Consider the following 14,693-nt stretch of genomic DNA (forward strand, 5'->3'; position numbering starts at 1 on the left):
GGTCTCTCCTCACTGTCCTCAGAACACCCCCGGAATTTGTAAATAAAGACAGTTCAAAGAGTGATACACTTTATCTTTTAATTAATTAACTAATTTTTTTAGAGACAGGGTTTTACCCTGTTAGGCTGGAGTGCAGTGGCGCAATCATAGCTCACTACAGCCTTGAACTCCTGGGCTAAAGAGATCCTCCTGCCTTAGCCTCTTGAGTAGGCTGGAACTATAGGTGCACAACACCATGTCTGGATAATTTTTTATTTATTTTTATTTTTGCAGAAATGTGAGAGGAGGGTCTTGCTTTGCTATCCAGGCTGGTCTTGAAGTCCTGGCTTCATGCCATCCTCTTGCCTGAGCTTCCCAAATTGCTGAGATTATAGGTGTGAGTTACTGTGCCCCTACTGAACTGATGCGCTTTATAAACCACACACTGTAAGCTCTACACAAATGTAAACTAGTATCTTCTCCTTTCCTTCCACTAGAAGCGTCTCTGTTGGCATGTCCAAAGTCTCAGAGTTTTTCAAGGTTAAACTCAGTCCTCTGCAACTCTGGCAGCTTCCAGATGGCAGGATAGGCAGGGGACTGTTTTTTCTGGATTCTTGGGACACTCACCACAAAATCAGGACCATGTAATGCCCTGGCCTGCCCTGGGCTGCGTAAGTTCTTTTGTCTATGTTCTTGCCAAGGACCTGTTTGACCCTCTAAGCAGTGAAGCAATAGCTGTTTTCCACTCAACCTTTCTTACCCTTATTTTTCTCATTTGCAAAATGGGAATGATGGTAGCTATGTTGGCCTTACCCATGACTCTCTTCCCCGTCCCACCTTGGGCATGTTGTGGGCAGAAGCAGTGCTGCCCTAGTGCAGCGGTTCTCAAAGTGTGATCTGCAGAGCCACTCAGGGATCTGAGACAATCTTCTTTTCTAACTACATACCTGTGTGAGGCTGGGTTTTCTTCATAAACTTGAATCAACACATTACAACAGCTTGAACACAGAAACAGATATGAGAATACAGCTGTCTTCCATTAAGCCAGATATTAAAGCATTGGCAAAAATATAAAATAATGCCACTGTTCTATTTGTTTTAGATAATTAAAAATATATGATGTCAACATGTAATAGATTATTATTTTATGAATTAATAAACATTTAAAACATTCTCAGTTTTAATTTCTTTTTTTTTCTTTCTTTTTTTTTTTTTTGTAGAGATAGGCCTCACTCTGTGGCCCAGGCTGGAGTGCAGTGGCTATTCACAGGCACAATCCCACTACTGATCAGCAGGGACTCAGTTTTAATTTCTAATACAATAATTATCAATACAGGCCGGGCGCGGTGGCTCAAGCCTGTAATCCCAGCACTTTGGGAGGCCGAGATGGGCGGATTACGAGGTCAGGAGATCGAGACCATCCTGGCTAACACGGTGAAACCCTGTCTCTACTGAAAATACAAAAACTAGCCGGGCGAGGTGACGGACGCCTGTAGTCCCAGCTACTCCGGAGGCTGAGGCAGGAGAATGGCGTAAACCCGGGAGGCGGAGCTTGCAGTGAGCTGGGATCCGGCCACTGCACTCCAGTCCGGGCGTCAGAGCGAGACTCCGCCTCAAAAAAAAAAAAAAAAAAAAAAATTATCAATACATATAATCCACACAAACAAAAGCTCTTGGAAATCCTCAATAATTTTCAAGAATATAGAGGTACTGAGACCCAAAGTTTGAGAACTCCTCGAGGAAATAAGAGTTCCAGATCTAGATTTTTTAGGTACCTCGTGGTCTAACCCTCTCCTATGCCTCAATTTATCTCTAATACAATAATACTCATTGTTGTGGCGTGAGTGCCTCTTGGTTTCTTCCGTTTCCTAATGTTTAGATCTTGCTTTATGTGTGTATACAGGGATGGTCTTTGGAAGGATACACAATTAACTGGTACAGCGGTTGAGGGGAGTTCGGAAACTGGGAGAAAGTGGCACCATAAACCTTTCTGCTCTGTTTGATTTTAACATACAGTACATCGTGGATGCAGTGCCTGAATTAATAATGAACAATTAAAAGTAAAATTACATTTGTAATGCATAGGAATGCATGAGAAACTCAAGTCTGCTCAAGTAAAGTGGTGTTAAACGACAAAGACAAACAATAAGACGAAGAAAGTTATCCTTGTCTGCCTTCACCGGACTCACACTTAGCTCAGGTTCCCTCTGGCTCCTCTCCCGCCCACTGGGGTTAAGCCACTCTCATCCTCAGCCCCGCCCCTGGGCCCCCCCCCCTTCAACAACTTCAGCCCCGCCCCTCACTGCCTCGCCCCGCCCCGCGGCGACGTCACCTCCGGCCAACCCGCTTCCCCAACTCCGTCTGGCTCCCGCCTTCGCCCGCTTCCGGTCGTCGTCGTCGCCGCTGCTGCCGCTGCTGCTGCTGCTGAGGCTGCTGGCGGAGGCCGGAGGATCGGGCGGCGGCGGCGGCGGCGGCTGAGAGGGCGGCGGCGGGAGCGGAGCGGGACGAGAGAACGAGAGGAAGCGAGCGAGGAGCGCGCAGAGCGCGCTTTTCCGTCCGCCTGAGTAGCCGAAGCAGCCCCGGCCCCGCCGCCGCCGCCTGCCCGCCGGACAAAGCCGAGAGCCCGCGCCCACAGCCATGTCCTCGTCAGCCGGCAGCGGCCACCAGCCCAGCCAGAGCCGCGCCATCCCCACCCGCACCGTGGCCATCAGCGACGCCGCGCAGCTACCTCATGACTATTGCACCACGCCCGGGGGGACGCTCTTCTCCACCACACCGGGAGGTGAGCGCCGGCCAGCCGTCCGCCGCGCCCGGTGTCCCGCCGCGGTCCTCTAACTCCTCGGCGTCTGGGGGCCCGCCGCTTCGTCCCCGCCCCAGCTCCACCGAAGCCCCGGGGACGCTGCCCTTGGGCTCGCCCGAGCGTTCGGGATCCTTTACTTCGTGTTCTCTCTTGCCCGCAGCTCGAGTCCGCGCGCGCCCCACTCGGGAATGTGGCTGTCCTGTCGCGAAAAAGAGCTCTTGTTTCCGCTTCGTGGCAGGCTTACGCACTCGACCCAGTTTTCTCTCCCCTCTCTGCCTCCTTCTCGGGCGGATTTGGCTCCACTTGGCCTTGCATTACATTCTGCATTGCCTGTCTCTTGCAGATTGTGCAAATTAATGCGTGATTTTGAAGCTGGCTCTAGGCCTTTTTAAAAAAGAACTTTGGGAGAGGAATTCGGCCCTGGGATCCTGCGATGGCTTGTTTTGCTGCTTTTAGAACACCGGGAGGAGGTTGGAATGCCTAGTGTAAGCCTCACCCAGCATTATCCCGCTTTGACAGCATTGTTTACTTTGCTGGACGAGGCCCCACGGGTGAGGGGAGTCCCCAGGCCGGGAGGATAGAGTGACAAAATAAAGCTCAAGTAATAGCCAAGGGAAAGTAGGTGGGGGTGGTAGGGCGCTGGCAGCTGTCTTTCGACGGCGACGCCTTTTAAATGGATTGAAGGACCTTTGTCAAGGACACCCCAGTTGGGTGGGGTGGTTGCTTGATGCTGTGAAAGGGGCTAGAGAGAGGCAGTCCAGAGAGAGCGTGGTTCCCTGGCATTGCTTTTCAAAGCATGACCAGGAACTGTTTACAAATAAGTAACACTGGGGTAGAGGTGAAGCTTGGTCACGGGAAAAGAGCTCAAAGGTTGTCTGTGCCCTAACTGGGCTGTCCTCCAGAGGGAGGAGCCTGGAAAGCGATTTTGAGGAGCCTTATTGAAGGGAACGGGGCCTCCTTTTTAACTTCAGAACTTTGTCTTCTTTTGGTGCTGGGGTGGCCTCTTGCTAGAGGGTGGGGACTTCGCAGCTCCTGCCGTCTAGAGGATTGCTAGCCTTGTTCCTGTGGGCAGGGCTCAGGAGCCATACTGCAACCAATCCGGTGCAGTTAGGCCTGGACCATCCTTAAATCAGTTGCACAATAGCAAGGCCTGTGGAGTAAGACCTTCTTGCCAACACCAAGGGATAAAAATCTAGGAGAGAGCTTTACAGAGAAATTCAGCCAGGCCGCTCTAGGTGGGGGGGCTGCCTTGGAAGGCTTTTTAAATGACCCAGGCAGAAGTTCATTAATATGTATGAAGAGCTGGGTTTAAGGAAATGTTAACTTTGCAGAATAGTCGAGTTATTAGGTGGCTTAACTCATGGAAGAAATCTCCCCCCGATATGATCAGTTCAAGACCAAGTCATGTGTTTGAGCATGGGACAGAGTCTCGCTCTGTCGCCCAGTCTGGAGTACAGTGGCAGGACCTCGACTCACTGCGGTCTCCACTTCCTGGGCTCAAGCAGTCCTCCCACTTCAGCCTCCTGAGTAGCTGGGACCACAGGCACGTGCCACCACGCCTGGCTAATTTTTTTGTATTTTTGGTATAGCCCGGGCTTCTCCATGTTGCCCAGGCTGGTGTTGAACTCGTGGGCTCAAGTTATTCGCCCCCTCAGCCTCCCAGAGTGCTGGGATTACAGGCATGAGCCACTGCACCCGGCCAAGATCTTGCTTTTTAATCCTGAAAAATTTTGGCAGACCAGAATCTGCTCCATATAAGAGTTGTCTTGAATTTGAACTGATAGCTTTAAGAAATAGATACTGCCGGGTGCGGTGGCTCAAGCCTGTAATCCCAGCACTTTTGGAGGCTGAGACAGGCGGATCACGAGGTCAGGAGATCGAGACCATCCTGGCTAACACGATGAAACCCCATCTCTACTAAAAAAATACAAAAAACTAGCCAGGTGAGGTGGCGGGCGCCTGTAGTCCCAGCTACTTGGGAGGCTGAGGCAGGAGAATGGCCTGAACCCGGGAGGCGGAGCTTGCAGTGAGCTGAGATCCGGCCACTGCACTCCAGCCTGGGAGACAGAGCGAGTCTCCGTCTCAAAAAAAGAAAAGAAAAGAAAGAAAGAAATAGATACTGTTTTCTGAGGTGATGGAAAGGGATTGATAACTTCTTCCAGAATTCTTTGGGGTATTGCTCAGTAAATGCCTGTGCTTCCAGCGGTTCAGAACACTTCATAGTAACAACTGCACTCAGCTATAGTTTATTTGGGAAAGGAACTAAACTTTCAGCTGTATATTAATCCCCTGAGGGAAGAGCCACCTAGACACGTTTTTGGCTTATGTCAAATAGTCAAGCTACCATGCTTTTAAAAATAAGGGCATAGTCTTTAAGCGTTGCTTCAAAGATAGAAGCCTGTCTCATAGCCTGGATTAATTCTTAAAGTGCTTTGCAAAGATTCTGCCAGAAATACTGATTCATTACCCCTCCTCCTAACACTCAATCACTGTTTTCTCAAGTATCACTTAACTTCCCCCCAATTGTTTCTACACACAGTTTTTTTGTTTTGGATTTAAATACTTGTCATCTTGGCTCTTCTTTAATGTTGAGCCTGTATTTATCGGGAGAGCCCATCGTAATCTTTGGATTTTTTTGTTTGTTTGTTTGTTTTTTGTTTTTTGGAGACGGAGTCTCGCTCTGTCGCCCAGGCTGGAGTGCAGTGGTGTGATCTCAGCTCACTGCAAGTTCCACCTCCTGGGTTCACACCATTCTCCTGCCTCAGCCTCCCAAGTAGTTGGGACTACAGGTGCCCACCACCACGCCCGGCTAATTTTTTATATTTTTAGTAGAGACGGAGTTTCACCATGTTAGCCAGGATGGTCTCGATCTTCTGACCTCATGATCCGCCCTCCTCGGCCTCCCAAAGTGCTGGGATTGCAGGCCTGAGCCACCGCGCCCAGCTGTAATCTTTGAATTTTTAACATGAGGGCTTACCTAATATCTTTATAAGGACATGGTACTGTTGCAGTTGGATTTAATCACTATTACAGCAATGAATGCTGTTTAGGTGTTCTTTACTTACTGATTTAACTTCCCACTCTGATGGTTTGTGTATCTCTAATGCTACATTCATCTTCCTGTCACCATGTAATTTTATTTCCCTCAACCAGGGTGCAATAGTTTGTTATCTGGCCACCCCCAGACGCCTGGATTAATGTGGTTAGGTATCATTAGTAAATTTTGTGCACCCAGGGCAGTGGTTTGCACAAAAGGGGACAACAGACAAAAGTAGGAAATACAGTCCTTGGTCTGAACAGGTTTAAATTCTTGATTTGGGGGTAGGGGCAGACAGATAAGATTTTTAGTTCTGAAAGGGTAGAGTCAAGTGCTAACATGTATTTCAGACTTGAAAACATTTAGAAAAATGAGTGGTAGGTTTGTATTGGAAATCTCTGTTTAGTATTAACATTTCCTGCCTCAAACTTCTGGAAACCTTCTGGAGGGTCGCGTACATGTCAGAGCATTCCAGCATAACAACAGTTGATGGATCGAATGCCCTAAATGATCAGACTAAGCAGGGACATTCACAGCCTAGCAAATTTAGAGTTTCTCCCTCCTTGAAGAGTCCTTTATTCATTGGGGATCAGAGGAGATACAGCTTACCCTTGAGGTTTCTCAAAATTGCCTTCCTGTGGTTTGGGAAATGAGAAGTGGGTGAAAACACACTTGCTGTAACCTCTTGGATTTCTCATATTGCTAGAAGAGTACCCTTTCTCATTACAAAGGAAGAAGGGATTTTGTGTTGGGCAAATTTCAGGCCAAAAAAAAGCTCTTGGATTTTATTTTATTTTTTTTCTATCCGCCTGTGGAGGAGTGGATGATATTTGGTTCTTCCATTGAGAAGCTACTTCTGCCCTCAAAAGAAGGTAAAGTTACTATAGTCGGCTCCACTTTTAAGTGACCTGGAAGAAACCTAATGCTTTCATTTTGTTATTGAGAGAAACTGGGACCCAGAGAAGTTAAGTAACTTGTTAGTATTAAACAGCTAATTATTGTCCGTGGGTCCCTCAAATTTAATATCCTGATCACTATTCCATTTTTTTCCTCCACTATTTTGAGATGCTTATCTTACTAGGAAAGGAAGTTTGCAAACTTTTTTTTTTTTTTTTTTTGAGACAGAGTCTTGCTCTGTAGCCCAGGCTGGAGTGCAGTGGCACGATCTCGGCTCACTGCAAGCTCCGCCTCCCGGGTTCACGCCATTCTCCTGCCTCAGCCTCCCGAGTAGCTGGGACTACAGGCGCCCGCCACCTCGCCCGGCCAGTTTTTCATATTTTTTAGTAGAGACGGGGTTTCACTGTGTTAGCCAGGATGGTCTCGATCTCCTGACCTCATGATCCACCCGTCTCGGCCTCCCAAAGTGCTGGGATTACAGGCTTGAGCCACCGTGCCCAGCCGCAAACATTTTTAAAGAGATGTTTCTACCTTTAGAATGCTAGCTAATATGATTCTTTCTGCTACCTTATTTCCTTTCAAGGTGCTGAACTGCCTCCTTTTAGAAGAGTTGTTTTGCTCTGGGGAGTGAGCGGAAACATAGACACGTCTTTTACCCTTTCTCTTTGCCTTTCTTTTCCAGCACAGCATTCTCATCAGCCATGGAAAAGTATGCTGTTACCATAACAGGGGCAACAGAGGGGAACTAACTGTGATGGTCTGAAATTTTGTCTGGGCTGTAGCTCTTCCTTTCTGCCTCTCGGATAGTTGATGTAATTGGTTCACTGGGACAGAATTTCATAAAGGCTGTTGGATGTGTTTGGAAAAAAGGAGAAAGCAGGAAGAAGGGAAAATAATCCACTTATTGTGAACTATCCCAAAATAAAGAGTGTTGGGGGTGAAGAGAACTGCTTTTTTTTTTCTTTCTTTTTTTCTTCGAGACAGTTTCACTCTTGTTGCCCAGGCTGGAGTGCAATGGCGCCATCTCGGCTCACCGCAACCTCCGCCTCCCAAGTTCAAGTGATTCTCCTGCCTCAGCCTCCCGAGTGGCTGGGATTACAGGCATGTGTCACCACGACCGGCTAATTTTGCATTTTTAGTAGAGACGGAATTTCTCCATGTTGGTCAGGCTAGTCTCGAACTCCCGACCTCAGGTGGTCCGCCCACCTCGGTCTCCCAAAGTGCTGGGATTACAGGTGTGAGCCACCGTGCCTGGCGGGAGCTGCTTTTTAATCTGGTTCCTTTCTTGGGAGGAGTAAGTAGAGTTCTGAGAAGGAAAGCCAGCTTCTGACCGTGTCATAAAATTTCTAACTCGGTATCCTTGGGCTGAGTTTATTCTAGGCCAGTAACTTCTGAACCAACAAATGGTGCTTATTGAACTCTCTAACTAAGTTATTAGCCAGAGGACTTCATTATTACATGTGAGAAGTGCATAAACAACATAGTTTAGGGTGTTCAAACCCTTTGCCTCGTGTTTGAGGAAGATGGCATTTACTTGTATCAGAGTAACACAACGTATGTTGTCATTTTGTGGGAGATTCAACTTTAATCTCATATTCATCAGCTGCCAATATATATGTAGAAGAGATTATACCTCAGTTTTTATGTTGGGTGCATTTTTACTGGCAAGGGACTGAATTCTAAGCCTGAGGAAGGCAGTAGTCCTCATCCTCAAGGCAGTGTACTGTTTGGAGGGAGCGCTCCTGCCTAACCTAAGCCAGCTACAGTCTGACAAGGTAGAAGAGCACAGGTGGATAGTGCAGCATGCACAACAGAGTTGTGCACAGCTCCCTGCCACTCTCCTGAGGCCTGCTGTGTGCAACAGGAAGAAGGAAAAGTTACTAGCCTGTAAACTGGCACTACTAAGGTTATTCAGCAGAAACTTTTTGAGGGTAGGAGTCTTAAAGACAGTTTTATAAGAGGGATCTTGCGTGGTTTGGAGACTCTGTAGGCTTGATTGTGTCTGTGTGTGTGTGTGTGTGTGTGTCGATTTGCAGATCAGATGGGGTAAAGTTAACATGGAGAAAGTTAGTTAATCTGGTTACAGAGGAAGAGAGCCTGAGCAGGAGGACAGTTTATTGGTGAATGGCAGAAAAACTTTTATCAAATTGGTGTTTATAAGTTTTTTGTTTTTTTTTTGAGATGGAGTCTCGCTCTGTTGTCCAGGCTGGAGTGCAGTGGCATGATCTTGGCTCACGGCAACCTCCACCTCCCAGGTTCAAGCGATTCTCCTGCCTCAGCCTCCCGAGTAACTGGGATTACAGGTGACTGCCACCACGCCTGGCTAATTTTTGTATTTTTTGTAAAGATGGGGTTTTACCGTGTTGGCCAGACTGGTTTTGAACTTCGGACTTCAAGTGATCCACCTGTCTTGGCTTCTCAAAAGTGCTGGGATTACAGGCATGAGCCACCGTGCTTGGCCTTTTAAAAGATTTTTGACATTTATTTTATTTTATTTTTTATTTTTTTGAGACAGAATCTCACTCTAGCCAAGGCTGGAGTGCAGTGGCATGATTTTGGCTGACTGCAATCTCCGCCTCCCAGGTTCAAGCAATTCTCATGCCTCAGCCTCTCGAGTAGCTAGGATTACAGACATGCACCACCACACCTGGCTAATTTTTGTATTTTCAGTAGAGACAAGATTTCACCATGTTGGCCAGGCTGGTCTCAAACTCCTGACCTCAGGTTATCCACGCACCTCGGCCTCCCAAAGTGTTGGGATTTCTGGTGTGAGCCACCGTGCCTGGCCTGTGGGCTCAAAAGATCTGAAATCCATGAAAGAAAACCCTGTGTGCTCTCTTTAACACCCAGTAGCTGTCCACGCAGTATGTAGCTGGTTCTCAGGCCACAGCTTGAAGCCAAAAGCTCAGAAATCTTTGAGTGTTTACATTTAAATAAATAATCGTTCAGCTCTCTAGGACAAATGCTTTGACAAACAGAAACTGTTCATTTTATTGAGTCGTTTTAAAAAGTAAAAACTTTAAAAAGGATAAACAAGGATAAACTGGAAAATACAATTCAGTGCTTGTGTATTCCTTGGGATTTTCTTTTTTTTGGAGATGGAGTCTCGCTCTGTCGCCCGGGCTGGAGTGGAGTGCAGTGGCCAGATCTCAGCTCACTGCAAGCTCCGTCTCCCGGGTTTACGCCATTCTCCTGCCTCAGCCTCCCGAGTAGCTGGGACTACAGGCGCCCGCCACCTCGCCTGGCTAGTTTTTTGTATTTTTTGGTAGAGACGGGGTTTCACCGTGTTCGCCAGGATGGTCTCTATCTCCTGACCTCGTGATCCGCCCGTCTCGGCCTCCCAAAGTGCTGGGATTACAGGCTTGAGCCACCGCGCCCAGCCTCCTTGGGATTTTCTGTATATAAGATCATGTTATCTGTGACTAGAGATCGTTTTATATTTTCCTTATCAATCTGGATGCTTTTAATTTATATTTCTTGCCTAATTGCCTTAGCTAGAACCTTAAGTATTGAATAGATGTGGTGAGTCATCAAGAATGGACATCCTGGCCGGGCGCGGTGGCTCAAGCCTGTAATCCCAGCACTTTGGGAGGCCGAGACGGGCGGATCAGGAGGTCAGGAGTTCGAGACCATCCTGGCTAACACGGTAAAACCCCGTCTCTACTAAAAAAATACAAAAACCTAGCCGGGCGAGGTGGCTGGTGCCTGTAGTCCCAGCTACTTGGGAGGCTGAGGCAGGAGAATGGCGTAAACCCGGGAGGCGGAGCTTGCAGTGAGCTGAGATCCGGCCACTGCACTCCAGCCTGGGCAACAAAGCCAGACTCCCTCTCACAAAAAAAAAAAAAAAAAAAAAAAAGAATGGACATCCTTGCCTTGTTACTGTTCCCTAAGAGGGGGAAAAACATTCACTCTTTCACCATTTCACTATTAAGATGTTAGCTGTGTTTCCATAGATGTCCTTTATCAGGTTGAGAAGGTTTCCTACTCCTAGTTTGTTTTTATCATGAAATGTTGTTGGATTTTGTCAAGTGCCTTTTTTCCCTCTGTTGAGATGGTCATGTGACTTTTGATTTTCATTTTATTGACATGACAGATTAATTGATTTTGAGATGTCGAATCAGTCTTGGATTCCTTGGATAAATCTCACTTGATCATGGTGAGATTTATGGTCCTTTTCACATATTGCTGAATTCGGAGCTGGGCATGGTGGCTCACACCTGTAATCCCAGCACTTTGGGAGGCTGAGGTGGACAAATCACCTGAGGTCAGGAGTTTGAGACCAGCCTGACCAACATGGTAAAACCCTGTCTCTACTAAAATACAAAAAATTAGCCAGGCATGGTGGCACATGCCTATAGTCCCAGCTACCTGGGAGGCTGAGGCGGGAGAATCACTTGAACCAGTGAGGCAGGGGTTGCAGTGAGCCAAGATCATGCTACGGCATTTCAGCCTGGGTGACAGAGCGAGACTCCGTGTTAAAAAAAAAAAAAAAATTCAGAATTTGGGTTGTTAATATTTTGTTAAATTTTGCATGAGGGATATTAGTTGGTATTTTTGTTGTGATGCTTTGGTTTGGGTAATACCAAATTCAATTTTAATTTTTTAAGAAATGGTCTGTTGTTATACCAGAAGTGCTGAATATTTACTGGTGAAGATAGACCATTGCAGCTTAGGTTCTAAGAAGCACTAACCAGAAAGCATTAAAGGCTTGCAGTTCTTCATTTTAAGATGTCATGATTAATCATTAGTGCCTCAGAGAGGAGCTCGTCTCATTATCAAAGACTGTTTATGTTTGTGTTAGGTGTTGGACTGCTTCTACGTTGAAATGGAACTGTTCTCTGGTCTGATAAGTTCCTAGAACTTTTATGAATTGGCAGCAGATAAAAATAGTAACCTAGACCAGGATATCCAATAGGATTATTTCAAGTTCCTTACTATAAGTAAAAATGGAAGATGTTGATAGATATCCATTATTTTATTTATTTGTTTGTTTTTGAGACAGCCTCACTCTGTCACCAAGGCTAGAGTGCAGTGGCATGACCTCAGCTCACTGCAACCTCCACCTCCAGGGTTCAAGTGATTCTCCTGCCTTAGCCTCCTAACTAGCTGGGACTACAGGCGTGCACCACCACGCCTAGCTAGTTTTTTGTATTTTTAGTGGATACGGGGTTTCATCACGTTGTCCAGGCTGGTCTCAAACTCCTGACTTAAGGTGATCCACCTGTCTCAGCCTCCCAAAGTGCTGGAATTACAGGCATGAGCCACCGTTCCTGACCTAGATATCCATTGTTTTTAAATAAGAGGTACCCAAGAGGAGTGAAAATGAATTTGGGAGGTAAGCAAATAGTTGGAATGAAAGCCAGATTTGAATCTGAATGTTTTCTACATACTATTAGCAGTGATCTTTCTTTAATTTTTTTTTTTTTTTTTTTTTGAGACAGAGTCTCTCTATCACCTAGGCCTGGAGTGCAGTGGCACCATCTCAGCTCACTGCAACCTCCACCTCCCGGGTTCAAGCAGTTCTTCTGCCTCAGCCTCCCGGGTAGCTGGGATTACAGGCACCAACCACCATGCCCGGCTGATTTTTGTGTTTTTAGTAGAGATGGGGTTTTACCATGTTGGCCAGGCTGGTCTTGAACTCCTGACCTCAAGTGATCCTCCCGTGTCGGCCTTCCAAAGTGCTGGGATCGAACCACCATGCCCAGCCCTGTTTCTTTTGTTAAGATAAAAATTGTCTCTGTTGATTTATTAGCACTTCAGGGATTTGATGGTTGTGCACACTGAATGTGGTTTGGCCACCACCCGTCTCCCTGGAAAATACAGAGTTAGGCAGCTTTTAATTTCCTCTGGGTTATTTGCCATAGAGCTTTTCAGGAGTCTGCCTCTTCATCCGCAGTCTCCATGAAGAACAGATGTTTAAAACTGAAGTTCATTCATGAATGTTCTATAACTCAGTCAATAAAACATGGACCTTGTTTCTACCTAAGTTGAAAGAATAAAAAGCAGAGAAAATGCTTTGTTAAGTCCTTTCTGTTTTTTCATTTCTTGTTTTCCCTTTTTATGGGGGTGGGAGAGAGAGAGACAGGCTTAGACTTCTTTTCTGAGTGCATTAGAAGCACTTGCTGCTTGTTCATCTTGTATCTGTTTCTGATCTTTTGGTGGGCCCTTAACATGAGGCATAGCTGGAGAATTGTCAAGAATTCCTAGTAGAAAATTGAAGTTACATGCCAAATGCTTTGTCTAGGCTTGAAGGATACCGTCCTCCTCATGGTCCCTGCTGCCCTAGCAGTGTTGGTCTGTATGTATGTATTTATAAGATATTTTGTAAGCATCTTTTTTCTTAGCTCCTTATAATGATTTTTTAATATACTATCTCTTGATGTTTTAAACATACATAACAAAAATTTCCATTTTAGTCGCGCAGCTCAGTGGGATTAAATATATTCACTGTATTTTGCAACCATCACCACCATCCATCTTCAGAACTTTTTTCATCTTCCTAAACTGAAACCTCATACCGATTAAACAATAACTTCCCATTAAGCACTACCACCGCAGCCCCCAGCAACTAATCATCCTACTTTGTGTCTTCATGAATTTGACTACTCTAGGAACCTCAGTTAAGTGGAACCGTGTAGTTGTTGTCCTTTTGTAAATGAACATTCATCGGTGTTCATGCCTTTTTTCCTCGCCATTTTGCTTTTTTTTTTTTTTGACATTTTTTTTTTATACCTATGAAAGCAACAAAGTTTTAAAAGTCATATAGTCTTATTGGCCACACAACAAAAAGCAACATTCCAACATCCCATTCCTTTATCTCCATTTCCACTCCCAGAGAAACCATTTTAAATTCATTTAGCTAATGTGCACTGCAGCCTTGACCTGGGCTCGGCCTCCTGGGATCACAGGAGTACCACCAAGCACAGCTAATTTTTGAAATTTTTGTAGAAATGATTTGTCACCATGTTTCCCAAGCTGGTCTTGAACTTCTGGGCTCAGGTGATCCTCTCGCCTCAGCCTCCCAAAGTCCTGCCATTATAGGTGCGAGCCCCCACGCCCAGCCTGTTTCTTAGTTCTGGATATTAACAATTCATTTTCTGCTATGGCAGATGAGGATTTAGTTGCTATATACACCCTTCTTGCAATGTATATACTTCTGTCCCCTATGCTCTTAATTTAACTTTCTTACCCTTTTTGGTTAAACTAATATGTATGTAATATTTACTAAATTTAGGTAAATATTGAATGCAGATGTGGCTGACATTGTTGGTTTCTTGCTCGATAGCCATTCCCTCTTCTTGCTTGCTGCCAGATTCCTTCAATTTTTTAAATGGCAAGGTGCTAAGCCCTGGGATATACACTGTGATAGCTCTAAGCCAGTCGTAGTTTCCCCAGTGTTTGGTCTGGTGTGCATCTGAACCATTTCTGGCCAAATGAGATATAAAGGAATTCTGCTGGTGGCTTCTGAAATTTTCCCCTTTGACAGAGAAAGTCCCAGGAGGAAAGCCCTGTTTGACTTCATGTTCTCCTTTCCTGCTCGGAACTCTATTTTATGAGGATGTAGGTCCATCTCAGCCTTTTTGGAGGGCTTGTGGGCAAGTTACTTAATGTTTCGTTCTCCAGGCCGTCTATTTGCATGAGTAAATGCTTAATTCTAATTCTGAAAGCAGACTTAGTGAAATAGAATTTTATGATGTGGGGGGTCATCTCTGTAAAAATATAGTTAACAACTACCCTGTAAGTTAACCATGTTGCTGGGCGCGGTGGCTCAGTCCTGTAATCCCAGCACTTTGGGAGGCCGAGACGGGCGGATCACGAGGTCAGGAGATGAAGACCATCCTGGCTAACACGGTGAAACCCCATCTCTACTAAAACACACACACACACACACACACACACACACAAACTAGCCAGGCGAGGTAGCGGGCGCCTGTAGTCCCAGCTACTCGGGAGGCTGAGGCAGGAGAATGGTATAAACCC

General features: G+C 46.0%; 1 protein-coding gene across 1 annotated transcript in view; it reads left to right on the plus strand.

Moving 5' to 3' along the window:
• The first annotated feature begins 2,325 nt into the window (after positions 1-2,325).
• EIF4EBP2 (eukaryotic translation initiation factor 4E binding protein 2) overlaps positions 2,326-14,693 on the plus strand; it is a 29,107-nt gene continuing 16,739 nt past the window's right edge. The window contains exon 1 of the mRNA XM_023205026.2: positions 2,326-2,761. Coding sequence (XP_023060794.1) covers positions 2,617-2,761 — 145 coding nt within the window. The 5' untranslated portion in view covers positions 2,326-2,616. The remainder of the gene's footprint in view (positions 2,762-14,693) is intronic.

Source organism: Piliocolobus tephrosceles, chromosome 9, assembly GCF_002776525.5.
Source record: "Piliocolobus tephrosceles isolate RC106 chromosome 9, ASM277652v3, whole genome shotgun sequence".
NCBI lineage: Eukaryota > Metazoa > Chordata > Mammalia > Primates > Cercopithecidae > Piliocolobus > Piliocolobus tephrosceles.